The following is an 18,124-nucleotide window of genomic DNA, read 5'->3' on the forward strand; positions in this document are numbered from 1 at the left end:
ATTTGAGAGTATACTAAAAAACAATACCATCCTTTTCCTTTTTCTCCAACCGAGCGATAAATACAGTGCTCTACCCTCACCCCAATGATTTTGGTGGGATGGTTTCCTGGATTCCTAGTTTTGCACTGATGACTACCACATCCATGCCTTCAGTTCAGGTCTCTCCTCTGACCTCTGATCTCTTCTAGATCCTTGTATTTTACTGCTTGCAAGATGTTAACCTGGGCTGGTCTAGTGGGCAGACTCGGTTATTGACTTATCAGGCAGAAGGCTTGACTAGTTGCATGTATAATCATCTCAGTCCTCCTTTTATACCCTTGTCTCACCTGTGGCACCTCTGGTCACTTAGTTCATCTGAGATGGAATCTGAGCATCATACTCTTTCCTGACCTTCACTCCTCCCCACAGTCAGTTTCATTGACCTCTTGCCTGACTGTCTCTTACATTTCCTCCTCTTCATCCTCACACTTCTGTCCGAGTTCAAACTCTCATCTCTTGCCTGAGCTATTTTATCAGTCTTGTAAGTGGTCTCCCTGTCTCAAGTCTAGCTGTCATCAAATGCACCCCATATCTCTGCCATAAGCTCTAACCAAAACACTCTCAGGCATAGCATCTTCCATGATCTTCCCTTACCTATTTCTTCTGCCTTACTCCCTCATTCATTTTGTGTTTGCACACTATATTCTGGCAATAGTAAATGGCTTGTTGTTCCTTTCTCTTTCTTATCACCATATTTATGCCCATGCTGTTTCTTACTGGAATACTCTTCCTTAGTCTCCACTTTCTTTAATTCCAACTCATCCTTGAAGAATCAGCTAAGATGAGATTTCCTCCAAAAAGTTATTCTATGTCAACCTCCTCACCTCCAGATGACTCTAGGCATCAGTCTTCCATGCTCCCATATCCTGTGCGCATCCTGTTATTTCACTTACTATGTGCTAGTACTATTTCTTCACTTCAAGAAAAATTTTGGCTCACTCAGAAGTAACATATTACTTCTGAAAAGTAAATTATTTTACTTTTCACATTAAAAAATGTCAAAGCATAATAATGCTAATCAGGGAAGTGGAAGAGAATCAAACATTATATAGATATTTCCTTCTTATCTCAGTGTAAGAGCAACTATAAAAAGCTAAATATAAAAGGTAAGCCAAACACAATGATCCAGGGCCAGGATTAGGGTGAGCCAAGTGAGGCTTCTGGGTACAGCACTGAGGCAGGAGCTCACCCTCTGAGTTCTTCAGTTTTGTGCCTAGGCCTATTGCTTGCCTCACCCTTGTCCTGGCACTGCCAAACAAGAATAGAAATACAAGATACATTTAAGACTTATTCTAAAGCCAAATAATTATGTGGGAATAAAACCACTTGGGACAGTTGGAGATGGAAGGAAAGGACTGATGGTTGGGGCAGTACTCAGGGTGGCAGGTGCAGGGCTCACCTCTGGCACAGAGCTGGCTTCGTGCACCTGGCCAATGAGCTTGCAGTAGGATTGGAAGAGCAGCAGCAGCTGGAAGTGCAGCTTATACAGCCTCTGACACAGCTCCAGTTGCTGCAGAGAGAATTGGGCACAAGCAGAGATCAGTTAGTAAGGACAGTGCGTAACAAATGAAATCGTGGTGTACCAATAATTAGCTGTTATTATTCCCAATAAGACAGAACAAGAAGATCCGCTCAGTAAATATCAGTGAAAAGATGACTAATTAACGAGGTGTAGTAGCTATAAAGGAGCTGAGTGAATCTCCAGATATCCATTATATTTGCCAGTTATATATCTATAAATGATAACTGAGGTTGTCTTAATTTTTATAAGCTGTAAATTATTTGTAAAAAGAAAGAATGTTTTCTTAAAAAGCATATTTCAAAGGTAAAACATTGAATCTTTCTAAGTGTTAAATTTATAAGTTCAGCAGGCACCTGGGAGATGAACCATGCTACAATTCTGGCTGCATTTCGCATGCAGGCACTCGTCATGAAGTCTGTGTAAACACAACAGCCACGTGACCCCTAAGGCATCATGTTAGCTTTACCTACAATGCTTCTACTCAGTGCTCAATAAATACTTGTTGAATTAATGAGATGTAAAAAGGGTAAAAAATGTGCTTACAAAAAGGAGAAATTACAAAAACATTCAAAACTTATTATGGAAAGAACATAAACAAGTAATCATACGAAATGGTCCTAAAGCCCCATTGATACCTCTGGAATTTAAAATGTTTTCATTATATGGCTTATATATCCTATTAGGGAAAAATAATCATGAGTAATTCCATCAATGATTATACTACTCTAAGTGTTGTCTGTTTTTAATTCTAAGAATTGGTTAGTACCTAGGTACTGGATGGGATTCTGTGTGAGGAAAAGAATAACCTTCATTAGGTAGAATTTCATGGCTCAGCAGTTACCAGTGAAAGTGGTTAATATGTAGGTTAAATTACATTTCACTGTTCAGCTTTCAAATGTGGTTCCATGGCAATAACTAGGGCCTTTCTTTTGCTTAATTGAGTAGGAAAAAACTCAGCTCAGTTTTGAATGAGGCTGTGCTGAATTAAAATTATTTCCTTGAATCAGTTCAAAGAGATAAACTATAAGAATTTAAATTTATGTTTGAGGAAGAATATTCTATTAATCATATTATTAACAGACTTGATCCTAATTTAGGAAAGTTACTAAAGTTCACTTAAAACTATGCTGAATGGAGTTTTCTTTCTTCTCTTACCCTTTCCCTGGCCCTTAGGTGGAAATTTTTTTACTTAGATTTATCTGATCTCTCAACGCTGGAAACCAGTCTAAGGTTAAAGAAGTAGCTACACTCACTAGTTATCCCAGACTAGATCTTTCATAGTTTCAGTAAAATACTTTATTTTAAACTTTTCTTTATGGAAACTCTTTTAAAATGTGATATAAAAGATAACTGCCAGAGAGTCGCAGATAAAGTATTGTTTGAAAAATAATGCTACCTTCACAATTTAGGGTGAAACCTACTTATTAAAACTCTGACTTTCCTAAGGGTCAGATAATGGTAGTTATAACTCAAAATCTTCCACTGATGGTAAGAGAGTTCATAGCAATATAGGTTTCTACTTTTGGGACAAAAGCAGCCCAGAATGCTACTAACAAATTGGCATATCTCAGTCTACCAAATAAAATAAAATGAAAGGAAAAAGGGGAAACATGCTAAGAGATAAAACAGTAATAGTAAAAATAAGATTTGTTATGAGTCCATGCCTCAAATGGGCAGAGTATGAAAGAAAGTTAACTTACTGCCAGAGATTCCATTTGCTACACAGCAAGCATGGCACAGGAGACAGGAAAGGAAAGAGAGCACAGGGTCAGTGTCTGCATGCATAGAAAGCACAGCCCTCTTCCGCCAGCAGAACTAGCAGCAATATTAGCATCGCTTGCCCATTCTTGATAAATGTTACCGAATGTGGTACCCATTTCACATGCACAGCGGCCCAGTTAAAAACAAGCTCTAGTGAGAAACATTGAAAACTATAATTTGTAATCTTAAGATTCTCTGGTTAGTTGGTTTAGATTTTTGTAGTCTTGGATACCAGAGGTCAAAATTTTATTGCTTGACAATTTTAGTATTTAAATGTGAATATCAGGTGAACATGGAACAGTGAGATCAGCTGAGTCATGTGATTAAACTATAGACCCAAACAAATTATACCATGCTAAATGTTAAGGCAGAGTCATATGTTTGGCTTCATATCTACTAAATTATGACTATCCAATTAACATAAAATATAATTAACAATCTAAGTGGCATTTTCTTTAGAATTTCCATATTGAGAATATTTTTTAGTACTGCTAGATATTATTTCAAAGTACTAAACATTATCTGTATACCTCATGAACAAGTGTGAGATATGACAAGTAATTTTCTTGCATTTTATTTTTTATACTTTCTTTTGCTAGTAGACAAAAGTAATATGGAACTTATGGTTAGTCTAAAGTAATATAAATTTTTTAAGTATATTTTATTGATTATGTTATTACAGTAGTTCCAATTTTTTCCCCTTTGCTCCCCTCTGCCCAGTACCTGCCTTCCCTCCAGCAGTCCCACCCCGCTTAGTTCATGTCCATGGGTCCTGCATATAAGTTCTTTGGCTTCACACTTTCCTATATTATTTTTAACATACTCCTGTCTATTTTGTACCAACTGATTAAGCTTCTTAGTCCCTACACCGTTTCCCCATTTCTCCCCCTCCCCCGGCCCAGCTGATAACCCTCTAAATGGTCCCCATACTTATGTTTCTGTTCCTATTCTGGTTTGCTTAGTTGGGTTTTGTTTTTATTTTTTAGATTCAGTTGTTGATAGTAGTGAGCTTGTTGTGATTTTAGTGTTCATAGTTTTGATCTTCTTTTTCTTAAGTAAGTCCCTTTGACATTTCATATAATAATGGTGTGGTGATGATGAACTCCTTTAGCTTTACCTTGTCTGGGAAGCACTTCATTGGCCCTTCCATTCCAAATGATAGCTTTGCCGGATAGAGTAATCCTGGTTTCAGGTTGCCTTTCATCACATTGAATACTGCTTGCCAATCCCTGCCTGCCTGCAAAGTGTCCTCTGAGAAATCAGCTGATAGTCCTATAGGTACCCCCCTATAGGCAACTCTCCACCTCTCTCTTGCTGCCCCCAGGACTCTATCTTTATCTTTCACCTTTGGCATCTCAGTCATGATGTGTCCTGGTGTGGTCCCCTCTGGGTCCAGCTTGCCTGGGACCCTCCATGCTTCCTGGACCTGTATGTCCATCTCCTTTGCAAAATTTGGGAAGTTTTCCTCATTTTTTTCAATTCTTGCTTCCTCATTCTGAACTGGTTGACTGTTTTTTTCTTCCTTATGTTACAAATCATTCATTTGAACCTCGGTCTCCTCTTCACCACTGTTTTTGTGTGGATTTTCCTTCGTTTCACTTAGCATAGCCTTCACTTCTTCTCTTACGCATTTGCTGTACTCAAGCATATCTGTCAAGCCTGTGAGCATCTTTTTCAGCATTGTTTTGAATTCTGTATCTGTTAGGTTGTCTATCTCCTCATCTGTTAGGTTGGCTATCTCCTTGTCACTTAGTTATCCCACTGGAACCTTGATCCATTTCCCCTTTTGGGCCATACTTCTCTGTCTCCTTATTCTGACAGGCTCCTATGTTTGTTTGCCTCTGTGTCCCAGGTAGAGCTGTCGCTCCTGTTACGTTGTAAGGGGCGGAGCCTTAGGGATTTGTCAGTATAGGTCGATCTGTTTCCCTAAGTTGTAGTGCTGTATGTGGGGCAGGGGTCCGAGAGGGAACAATGCCACCTGCCCAGCACTCACCTCTTTTCCAGGCTCTTCTCCCACTTCCCCACCAGACTGGCGCCCCTCTAGCTGCTGTCCTGGTCATCGTTCCCAGAGTGGGTGGGTCTGCAGACGTTCTAGGACTGTGGAGTCCTTTTAAACAAGCAGACTCTGCTAAGCCCAGCAGTTTCTGCCTCCATCCCAACCCCTACTGGTCTGCACAGTCAGGAGCAATGAGGCTTGATTATTCCTGGTGCTGGTATCGTGGGCTGCAAGGTCCGGTGAGGAGCTGGGAACGCTCCCCAGGTATCCCTCCTGATTTTTAAAATGTGACTGCACTTTCTGCTGGCCTGCTGTTGCTGCTGCTGCTGCCGCCACCACAGCGCATCCTCTCTGCCCCGGCTCCGCCCTCCTACCTGTCTGGATGAGTATTTCTTCTTTATATCTTTGTTTGCTGGACTTCCATGTAGTTTGATTTTCTGGAACTTCTGGTTGTCTCCAGTTTTGAGGTAGTTGTATTCCTTCTTAGTTGTGGAGGGAGACGCAGCATGTTTGTCTATGCCTCCATCTTGGCGGGAAGTAGAGTAATATAAATTTTAACTTGGCCATGTTCAACTATGGCTACCATTTTTTTTTGGTGTCACCATATCATAACCATAGAATTGGTTTAAGGAAAATTTGAGTATGTGGAAAGAGATAACTAAAACGTGACACAATATTAAATAAATCAATTTGGTCATTCTTTATTATGGTCAATATATCTGGTTCTGGACTTTCAAAATATTTGAGGACCTAACTCAGTTTCCAATTCTTGACAACAAAATCCCCTTGTATTAAAGCTCTTAAAAAATATATCTGGGTTATCAGCTTAATGAATTGTACTTAATATAAGGTATGGTGCACACACACATAAAAATAAAATCATCATATTATTTATTACTGTCTTCAAACAGAAAGTATTACCACTAATAATCCCCACTATAGTCTCTGTCTTCTAAGGGTCACTTCTTGCTTCACCTGTTACATGGGTTTGGTACATTGATGACTACTGTATGATGTTTATTAAGTAGTTTTGTTTTTTGGCCCTGACCATGACTATTATTCTAACTTTGAAAGATAAATATATTTAATATTGTGATATAGATTATACAACCTGAAGTATTTACTATTTTCAGAGCAAAATTTCTGCTTAAAAGTTTTTACAGCCAAATTGTATGTACTGACATACAACATCATTCCAAAAAGGAGTTTGGGGCCAGGTCTTAAGTGTATAATACAAAATTTTCATTATAGAGATTTTTCAAAAATTGTCAAGTTTGATAAAAATGTATTAGTATGCACTTTAGCACATTACTACTTCTACCATGGAATTTACTTTTGAGAAGTGTGGAATGAAGCAAGAGCTAAGTAAATTACATGGTCTTATGTGAAGAAAATGCTGTTTTTTTTTTTTTTTTGTTTGTTTGTTTTTTACTATTTTCCAAAGCAAAGTTGTAATGCAAGAAGATCAATCACATCAGGTAAAGCAAATTCTCTCTTCAATAAAGGCAAATGAGCCTTTTTGACTCCTGCTTGGTGCTAAGGAATTTCACCACAAATGAATTCCTCCCCCTCAGTTTTCAGCGCACAAAACTGTGTTTCTTGGGAGGTGGCCAACTTGATACACACCAGTTCTCAGTGTCCTTCTTAAATTCTCCTTTGTAGGTAAGCTAGTCCAAGCTGCTTTGATATTTATTATTTCTGAATCCTTTTCTAGGCCAGAGGCTGAAACCTAGTTTTCATTTAGAGTTTTAAAAAGATAGTGAAAAATGCCTTTTTAGGAGGTCATTTTATGGAAAATGTTAAAAGCTCCCCACCCCCATGCTAATGTTTTCTTATATTTAGGTTTTAAAAATAACCCCTTTAGAAGTCTTATTTATAAATGTATCTATGTGATTCAAGGTTCTTTTGAAAATGTGGGAATGTCACTATTTTATTTGGTCTAAACAATTTTCTTCAAGCCCTGTTCCTGCAGTCCTGATATGGCCTGATCTATAAACTGGATTTAGAGGAATGTTTTCTCAACATGAGAAAGAGGTCAAGAAACCAAGACGTTAAGAACTGATCATAGAAAGGGTAGCTTAAAAGCCCAGAATAATCTAAGCCCAGAATAATCTAATTCTTATTCATTAACAGCAGCATAGGCATTCTTGTTTCTCTGGATTCTGCTTTGAAATTTATATGTTTATGACATAGGTAAAAATCTGAGAAGTTTTCAACATGACAGATGAGCCACTATGTACTGTACCAGCTATTATTTTTTATCATATTTCACCTTTTAAAGTCACTAATTAAAACTAAACAGAATAAAATTGAGATAATTTAGCCAATTGTTGAAGTCTCTCTACTCAGTAATACATAGATGCATCTAATCTCCCAAGCAGGTATGAACAATATGTACTCACCTGTTGCTAGTATCACATGGGTCTGGCACATTGATGACCATTTTATTGTGTTTGATGAGTACTTTTGGGGCCTTGGCCATGAATATATTTCAAAGCTTTGAAAAATAAATACCTTTAAGCCTATGATACAGATTATACAGCCTGAGGTATTTATTATTTTCAAGAAAACATTGACTTCAGCATACATTTTCTTAGTCAGTACTGGAAAGAGGATTCCTTATATAATAAGAAAACTGACTATAGCAAAAGGATGATGTCTAATAGGTTACAGGTTATTCAATTTAACTTGTTCATTCTGAATAAGAACAGAGGCTGCAGGCTTCTCATTCATCGATTGATTATGTAGGAATAGAAAATACATATCAGAGCCTTAGTGTTCAAGAAAACCCTTACAATGGAATGGTGGCTTGACTACAAGATGAAATGCAGTAGGGCTAAATGTTGATTGTTGTACTTGAGTCCAAAGAGTCACATGTTTAAGTAGTGCTCAGAAATATCTGTTGAATTATGAGTGTGTCAACTAAAATCATGTATAATGAGTGAAGTGGAAACACCTTGTGCTCTACCAAGGCCAGCTCTGCAGAACTAGGAGGTGAGTTGTGTTAACTAGTTGTGGGGCTGAGGCTGTTGCCTATAGAATTCAGAACTGAGTTCTTTGCTCTGAGCAACATTTCTGTTAAGTTACCTAGTAGTAGTCCCTCCAGAATGAACTCCACAGGAGATAGAGAGGTCAAGAGAAACTTAAATAGAAGTACAGTTTTTAGTTGTGAAGAGATTTGTCTCTCCTCCTGATAAGCTCTGGCTGAAAAAGTACTGGTAAAGCAGTGTCTACCAATGAGTGTGACTCCTCTCAAGAGACACATGCCTTGTTTTATGTTCTATTGAGTGTGTGTGGTGCCTTATTCTAGAAGAATCATTTACTAATCATGCCTGTCTTTTTAAAAAAAGCCTTCCCTTAAAATACTTCCTGAGGAGGATCCAGGGTGGCATAGGAGAGAGAGAGAGAGAGAGAGAGAGAGAGAGAGAGAGAGAGAGAGAGAGAGAGAGAGAGAGAGAGAGAGAGAGAGAGAGAGAGAGAGAGAGAGAGAGAGAGAGGAGAGAGAGAGAGAGGAGAGAGAGAGAGACCGTGGGATCTGTGGGAGCTCTCTTGGAGCTGAGGGTCTCTAAAATTGGAGGAACTGAGGAATGTCATAGTTTACGTCTCCCCTGTACCGGATAGTGACCAGGAGCTCTCTCTGGGTTCCTTGGCTAACCTGCAGGGCTACTGTTGCATGTGCCTACCACCACTCCTAGAGCTACCTCGAGTATAAGAAAAGAGCACCATAGCATACATGAATGGGGTCCCTCTAGCTGAATATTGATCCAGAAGGTATAGCATGGTGCTGCAACACAGACTGTAGAACTAGCAAAGCACTGTAGTACTTGTATGCAGGGCTGTCCAGTCTGGAGAGTGCTGCATGCACACATGGAGCTGCACCATCCAGAGAAAGTGAAGACATAATGGGATGCTTCTGTGAGCACACACCTGGCAGCCCCTCCCATATCAGAAGGCCAAGGAAGCATACACACATCTGGCTGCCCTGTCCCAACTCCATTCTGGCCATGGACAGCCAGGACAACAAGGAACTACTGCACATGGGCGTATCCCAGGTTCTTTCTCAGAGAACCCACTACTTCTGGACAGACATAACACATGTCCACCCAGAATACAACCAGCCTACCAAAACTATCTAACATACAGTCTTCGCAGAAGCCACTTTTTCAGGATTGGCAGACAGTTATTTCATCTAACTCATAGGAATAAACACAGAGTCAAACAAAATAGGGAGACATAAGAATATACCCCAATTGAAGGAACACAAAACACAGAGAAAAAAACCCCTTAAAAAGATAGAGTTAAGTAATTTGCCTGATAAAAAATTCAAAGAAATGGTCATAAGGATGCTCAACAAACTTCAGAGTAGAATAGAGGAACTCAGTACTTCAAAAAAGAGCTAACTATATAATAAAGAACCAAGCTCCACCGAGATGAAGAATAGAATAACTTAAATAAAAAATACATTAGAAGGAATCAACAATAAATTAATACAGCAGAATGGATTAGCAACCAATAGACAGAGTAGTAAATGTCACTCGATAAGAACAGCAAAATTAAAACAACAACTAAAAAAATGAAGATAGTATTAGTGACCTCTGAGATAATGTGAAATAGTATAACATTTGCATTATAGGGATTACAGAAGGTGAAGAGAGAGAAAAGAGAAGAAAATATATTTGAAGAAATAATGACTGAAAACTTTCCTAATCTGGGGAAGGAAACAGATGTCCAGTAAGCACAGAGAGTTCCAAACAAGGTGAACCAAGAGGTTCACACAAAGTATGTTGTAATTAAAATGGCAAAAATTAGGGATAAAGAGACAATATTGAGGGAAACAAGAAGAAAATGAGTTATACTCTCATATAGAAAGGAAATCCATAAGGCTATCAGCTGAGTTCTCAGCAGCAGCTTTAAAGGCCAGAAGGGAATGGTAGGACAACTTTACAGTGCTGAAAGAAAGGGACCTACAATCTGGACTAATTTACTCAGCAAGGTTATTACTCAGAATTCAAGGAGAGATAAAAGTTTCCAGGTCAAGCAAAAACTAAAGCTGTTCACCAACACTAAAATGGATTTCTGAGAAATAGTAAAGGACCTTTTTTTTAATGCAGAATATAAAAGGACATAACCAGAAATAATAAAATACAGTATAGAAAGAAAAAAACCTCACTGGTAAAGGCAAATATATAATATACACAGTGAATCAAACCACTTAAAAAGCTAATATGAAGGTTACAAGACAAAGGTAGCAAAATTAACTACAATAAAGAGGGATACAGAAAACAAAAATATATAAAACATGACATAAAAAATAAAGCATGATGAGGGAGTAAAAATGCAGTGTTATCAGGTATCAGCTAAAAATAGACTACTATAGATATAAGTGGATATATATGAACCTTCATGGTAGCCACAAACTAAAAACCTACACAATGTATGCAAAAAATTCAGTAGAAACACAAATAAAACACTAAAGAAAACCATCAATTCAAAAGGAAAGAGATTAAGAGAAGGAATAAAGAACAGTAAAAGCAACAAAAAACAATTAACAAAATGCCAATAAGTACATACCTATCAATAATTACTTTAAATATAACTGGACTAAATGCACCAGTCAAAAGACATACAGTGGTTGAATGAACAAAGGAAATCCCACAAGACACATTTACATTTTGCGTACAAGATACTTAATTTACATTGAAAGACACACAGAGACTGAAAGTAAGGAATGGAAAAAGATACTCCATGAATATAGAAATGAATAGAAACCTGAAGTGGCAACACTAATATCAGATTAAATTGCCTTAACAAAACAAAGAATGTAAAAAGAAACAAAGAAGGACATTATATAATAAAGTGGTCAATCCAAGAACAGCATATAACAATTGTATATATCTATGCCCCCAACATAGGAGCACCTAGGTATATAAAACAAATATTAATAGAAATAAAGATGGAAATTAACAGCAATATAATAATAGTTGGGGACTTTAATATCACAGTTACCTAAGAGGGTAGATCATACAGACATAAATTAACATGGTAACAATGGCCTTAAATGTCACATTAGAGCAGGCTGACTTAGTAGACATTTAGAGATCACTTTATCCCCAAACTGCAGAATACATATTTTTCTCAGGGTCTCAAAGAACATTGTCCAGGATAGACCACATTTTAGGTACATATTATCAACAAAAGATCCCTCAAAAATTGAGGAAGATTGAAATTATTAAGCATATTTTTTAACCACAATGGCATGAAACTAGAAATTAACTACAGAACGAAAACTGGAAAAAACACAAATATGTGTAGATTAAACAACATGTTACTATACAACCAGTGGATCAAAGAAAAAAACACAGGAAATCAACAACTACCCTGAGACAAATACAGTAGTCCCTCTCTATATCACGGTTCACTTATCACGGCCTCCCTGTATCACGGAATTTTAAAAAATATTATTTTTAATTATTTATCGCAGATTTTTCCCTATATCGTGGGATTTTGCGGTACTATCTATATACGCATGGTGTAAAAGTTATGTAGGCTTAAGAGTGTAGAATATGTTTAAGCACATAAGTAGTGTTTATAAAAGTGTGGAAAAGGTTAATAAGAGAGTAGAAAAGGTTAATAAGGGACTGGGAATGGTTTATAAGTGTGTGGGAAGGGTTTATAAAGCCTTAAAAATATATATAAATACTAAAATAAATGTAAGGTTCCTACTTCGTGGATTTTCACCTGTTGCGGGCGGGGGGTTGTGTAGAACATAATACCTGTGATAAGTGAGAGAATACTGTAAATATGAAAACACAACTTTCCAATATTTATGGGATGCAACAAAAGCACATTTAAGAGATAATTTCAGTTATACAGGCCTATCTCAAGAAACAAAAATAATCCCAAATAGACATATAATTTTATACTTAAAGGGACTAGATAAAGAACAACAAACAAAGTAAGTAGAAGGTAGGAAATAATAAAAATCAGAGGAACAATGAACAAAATAGAGAATAAATAATAGAAAAGAGCAATGAAACCAAGAACTGGTTCTTTGAAAGAAAATATAAAATTGACAAACCTCTAGTCAGACTCATCAAGAAAAAGATATTTCTCAGAACATATGACCCTCATTAAGCAGCACTTGACTGTAATAAAATAAAACAATAATAATAATATGCTGTAATAAAAGTTATGTAAATGTGAAAAAAAAAGAAAAAGAAAAAGATAGAGGGCCCTAAATAAATAAAATCAGAAACGAGAGAGGAAAGATTACAACTGACACCACAGAAATACAAACGGTTATTTAAGAATACTTTGAACAATTATATGCTAACAAAATGAACAATCCAGAAGAAATGGATACATTTCTAGAAACAAAAAAACCTTAAAATATTAAAGTGAATAGAAACAGAAAATATGAACAGATCTATTAAAGCAATAAAGTTGAATCTGTAATAATAAAAAAAAAATCCTCACAAACAAAAAGCCCAGGACCAGACAGTGTCATAGGTGAATTCTACCAAATATTTAAAAAAGAGTTAATACCGATTTTTCTCATAGTATTCAAGAATATTGAAGAGTAAAAACACTTCCCAACTCATTCGATAAGACCAGCATTATCCTGATTCCAAAACCAATGAAGACACTACAAAAAAGAGAATGACTGGCCAACGTCCTCTATGAACATAGATGCAAAAATTCCCAGCAAAATATGAGCAATCTGAATTTAAAAATACATTAAAAAGATTATACACCATGACCAAGTGGTATTTATATTGGGAATGGAAAGATAGTTCAATATCCACAAATCAATTAATGTGATACATCACAGCAACAAACACAAGGCTAAAAATTATGTGATAATCTTAATAGATGTAGAAAAAGTATTTGAAAAAATCCAACATCATTTATGACAAAAACTATCAACAAAGTGGTTATAGAAGGAACTTACCTCAAAATGATAAAGGCTATATATGACAAACCCATAACTAACATCATGGTCAGTGGTGAAGAGCTGGAAACAGAACAGAGAGCCTAGGAATAAACCCATGTGTATATGGTCACTTAATCTATGAAAAAGGAGACTAGAACATATGATACATGCAAATTAGATACATACAAGAATATGAAACTGGACCACTGTCTTTACAATGTACAGAAAAAAACTCAAAATGGATTAAAGACTTAAATGTATGTAAGACCTAAAACCATAAAACTCCTAGAAGAAAATATAGGCAGTAAACACTTTAACATCATTCTTAGTGAGGCAGGAGATAGAATAGAAATGAGGAAGTCTTGAGACACTGTGGTTGTAGTCAGTCAAAATTCTGATTTCTGAGAATTGCCTTGTGACAACTGGCAAGGAGCCACACTTGCACACCAGAACTTCAGTCGCATCTTTGCCTCATTATCCTAAATTAGCATTGTGGTTTTCACCCCAGGTGGGCAATCAGAGAAAATCTTGGGACCCAATAAAGCCTGCACAATTTCAGTGGAAGGGTGCCATACTCTGGTTAGAAATGGCCTACTCCCATATCTTGGGCTTAATACATCTCACTTGCTTTGCTTCTTTGCTTATCTCTGTGTAGTCTGTTCAATTCTTGTTCACAACCACTGAAAGAATTTGGTGAGCCAGCCAGGAGGTCGTCTGTGGAAACGGCAGAGTAATAAAACAATTCCTCACTGCCTTGGTGGTTGGAGGAGACTTTCATTCTCTGTCTCCTTTCCATTCTGTTTTCCAATGCCTTGGGCTGCCCTGGCTCTTTGAAGCGAATTGCCACTTTTGTGTGGGCACAGGTCAAAAGTTAAAAGTCTTAAAGGGAGCCTGCCACTTAAAAGACTCTCATGTGAGGATTACCTGGTCATGGATTGGGGAAAGAAGACTCCAGGTCCCCACCAGTATAAGACAATATCCACACAATGAGGCACACTGTAAAACATAACCGTGGCTCTCCATAAAGGACTATTGTAATTCTCAGAAAGGGTTGCTGTGTGCACCTGCCTTCTTCACTATGTCCTCTTGTACTGTCAGCCTCATTTGCAAGCCAATCATGTTGCTCCTAAGATTTGCTTCACCTGCTGAATTTTGGACTCTTTATTTGCACCTCTTCCCTGCTTGTCTCTTTTGCAACCAAAACACTTGCTGCATTTGCTCTAATGCTGAAGGCAGGTTAAGGTTGGTGGGTCCTTTCCATCTGTACTATCCTAGAGCAGGTGAGGTAGGTCTGTAAAAAGCTAGAATGCTCCTGCCCCCTCTGCACTAATGAAGAGTAGAGGAAACTAGTTCCAGCTAATCTGTTTGTACAGAAGGGCATACCTCTCCTCTTTAGATATTTTAGTCCTGTAGATTCTTAGGACAGGAGAGACCTTGGCCCACATAACTGGAGGATTTTTTTCTTGTACTCAGGAACAGCCTGATTGAGCAGTTTTTCTTTTGGTCTCCAGTCCTTTTGGGAAATGTTTTAAAGAATTGGTATAGTCCTCTCCCTATAATTCCTTGTAGGAGTCCAACTTACCCAGACTCTTTGTGAGGCAGACCATGTCCAATTTAACCAAAGCCTCTGAATTAGATACCAGGAAAAAGGGTACAATTAGTCCATGGCAACTCTAGTTTGTTTTCTGCCAGCTGGCACACTCAAGCCTTTGTCTTGCCAGAGATGTCTGGTAGTGCAGAATGGTGGGATAATGGGGGACACCATGTATCCCACTAGAGAACTCCTTAGGCAGATGAAGGGGAAGCCTCTAGGAAGCCAGGGAGTTCCACTCTCTTTTTCTCTTCCTCAGATATGCCATGGAAAAAATGTCCCTTCTATCCCCTCAGGATCCCTACTGGGATGCACTCTTAGGAATTTGGACAAATTTCACCCTGAAAATCTCAAGAAAAAGAGGCCAATTTTCTTTTGCAATATGGCTTGGCCTCAGTATAGGGGAAGATGGGGAAGTTTGGCCTGAAAATGGGAGCAATAATTACAACACCATATTCCAACGAGACCTGTTTAGTAGGTTAGGCAAGTGGCCAGAAGTTCCTTATATTCAAGCCTTCATGGCATTCTATTGCAATCCAGCTCTTTGTTCTGGGCCAAAGGAGACAGCCCCTCTAGGGGTCAACAATGACATTTAAGATGACCCCCTTCTAAGTTCCCACCTGTCTCTCAGGCAGAACAAAGTAGGCCCCAAAGTCCTGAAGCCTCTGCTATCACCTCAGAAGAATTAACCTCTCCTCCACCATACTCTCTAATATATCGAAAATTAACCAGCTGAGAAGAAACCTAGTCTGGTGGGGCATACTTGGAGCAGAGCCTCATATCACCCCACCACTCCTGCCCTCCTGCTTCTGACGGAAGTAGCAAGTACAGAAGGCCCTATACAGGTACATGTACCCTTTTCAATAACTGACCTGCTGCAGTGCAAAGATAGACAAGGAAACTTCTCTGAGGATCCCTTACACTTCACTAGTAACTTCCAAACCTCAACTGTTGCCTTTGAAATGTCCTGGAGAGATCTTGACATAATCCTGACCACCTGTTGCTCTCCAGAAGAAGAGCAATGCATCTGGGAATGCAGACCAATTACATACTCAAAACCCCAATGATATAGGACCCACAGCCCAGGCAGTCTTAGATCAGGACCCTGAGTGGGAAACTAATACAGTGGGAGGGAACAGAAATAAAAACACCATGATACAGTGCTTATTGGTTGGAATAAAAAATTGGATCAAAAAGCCAGTGAATTATGATAAAATCAGAGAAGTAACAGAGGGAAAGGAAGAGAACCCTGCTTTTTTCCACAACTGATCAATAGAGGCATTCCAGAAATATACTAATGTAGTACCATCCTCTCCAGAGGGCCAAGTATTAATGGCGTAACACTTTATCAGCTACTCTGCCCCTGATATTCGTAGAAAGCTTCAGAAATTACAAATGGGCCCACAAACTCCTATGGCCCAGCTGATAGACACTGCCTTCTCAGTCTTTTTTTTTTTTTTAATTACTTATTTGTTTGTTTGTTTATTTATTTTTAGAGAGAGGGGAAAGGAGAAAGAGAGGGAGAGAAACATCACTGTGTGGTTGCCTCTCACTCGCGCCCCCAACTGGGGACCTGACGTGCAACCTAGTCATGTGCCCTGACTAGGAATCGAACCAGCGACACTTGGTTCGCAGGCCGACACTCAATCCACTGAGCCATAGCAATCAGGGGGTCAGTCTTAACAACAGTGATTTGGAGGAAAAGAGAGAGCAGAGCCTGCATGAGAAAAAGAGGGAGGAAAAGCAGACCAAGTTAATAGCACCAGCTGTTAGCAGCACCATTGGCAATGTTTAACCAGCTTAGGGTAACCCGGGAAAGGCACAACAATGCCAACGGCAAAAAGGTCAAAATGCTTTAAGTGCAAATGCCCTGGACAGGAGGCAAGTGATTGCACTAGGCTACCCCCAGGGCCATGTTCCATGTGCAAAGGTACAAACTCTGATCCCTGACACTGGAAGGTAGATTGCCCCCATTCCCAGAGTAGAAAGGGTAATCACCTAAGGCCATGGCAGCAGTAAGGACTGAGGGTGTCCAGGGAACAGAATGGCCCCAGCCTACACCAGCATCTTGATCTCTACTGAGTAACTCTTGATGTGGCAGGTAAGAAATTAACTTTCTTGTAGATAACTGGGGCCACTTACTCTGTTCTTAATTCTTACACTGGCTGGACCTCTCTCCTCCTAAGTCAATTAATATTATGGGGGTTGAAGGAAAATCTTGAACTTGTTTTTGCACATCCCCTGTTACTTATCAATTTGAAAGCCAAAATTTTAAACACTCTTTCCTAATTATTCCACAGTGTCCCTATTGTTGCTAGGATGAGACCACTTGGCCCGATTAGTGGCCATTTTAAAGTTTCAGGACATTCCAGTTAAGATCTTTAAAGTTATGTTAGCCAATGAACGTAAACTAGAAAATGGCATCCCAGAATAAATTTTATAAAATATAGATCCCCTAGTTTGGGACTCTGGAGTTCCTGGAAAAGGCAAGATTTCCCAACCAGCTCAAATTCACTTAAAGTCTGGAACAGTTTATCCTCATAGGAAACAGAATCCTATCAAATAGGAGGCTGTAGGGTGTCTGCAGCCCATCATAGAGAGATGTGTAACACACGGGCTGTTAGTACCCACCCTGTCAATCCTTCTGCAATACTCCAATACTCCCATTCTTAAACCAACAGGAGAATACAGATTAGTCCAGGATTTAAGACTAGTTAATGAGCCTCTTGTCCCCCTACATCCTCTTGTAGCCAATCTTACACCATACTCACCCAAGTACTGGATTATACTCAGTGACATACAGTTTTAGGCTTAAAAGGTGCCTTCTTTTGCATCCTTGTCCATCCAGATTCCCAATAGTTGTTGGCATTTGAGTGGACAGACCCCAAAACAATGACCCATCAGCAATATACTTCGATGGTACTACCACAAGGGTTTAGAGATAGCTCTCGTCTCTTTTCAAGAGCATTAGAAAAAGACCTAAGGGAATTACAATTACAAGAGGAAGCTGTCTTACAATATGTAGATGAATATCCTAGTCTTCAGCCCCTTGAAAAAAACCCCCTAGATTGTAACGCTATTGAAACTCTGAACTTCCTTGGGGACAAGGAATATCAAGTCTGTAAGAAAAAGGCCCAAATCATCAGACAAAAAGTAAACTGGGATATATCCTAACCCCAGGATCTAGACAACCCTCAAAAGAAAGAATAAAAGCAATCACTGAGCTAACACTACCTGCTACCAAACAACTCCACTCTTTCTTAGGAATGACTGGATTTTGCA

The 18,124-nt window shown here is 38.5% G+C and overlaps 1 protein-coding gene across 5 annotated transcripts in view; it reads right to left on the reverse strand.

Moving 5' to 3' along the window:
- FRY (FRY microtubule binding protein) overlaps positions 1 to 18,124 on the reverse strand; it is a 619,856-nt gene that overhangs the window by 19,070 nt on the left and 582,662 nt on the right. For 4 of the 5 annotated variants that reach the window (XM_090273729.1, XM_090273727.1, XM_090273725.1 and 1 more), the window contains 2 exons: positions 3,262 to 3,279; positions 1,439 to 1,549 (listed from right to left, as the gene is read on the reverse strand). In XM_090273729.1, coding sequence (XP_090129855.1) covers positions 1,439 to 1,549; positions 3,262 to 3,279 — 129 coding nt within the window. The remainder of the gene's footprint in view (positions 1 to 1,438; positions 1,550 to 3,261; positions 3,280 to 18,124) is intronic. The other variant, XM_090273726.1, reaches the window with a different exon arrangement.

Source organism: Furipterus horrens, unplaced genomic scaffold (assembly GCF_987537825.1).
Source record: "Furipterus horrens unplaced genomic scaffold, mFurHor1.1.pri manual_scaffold_4, whole genome shotgun sequence".
Lineage (NCBI taxonomy): Eukaryota > Metazoa > Chordata > Mammalia > Chiroptera > Furipteridae > Furipterus > Furipterus horrens.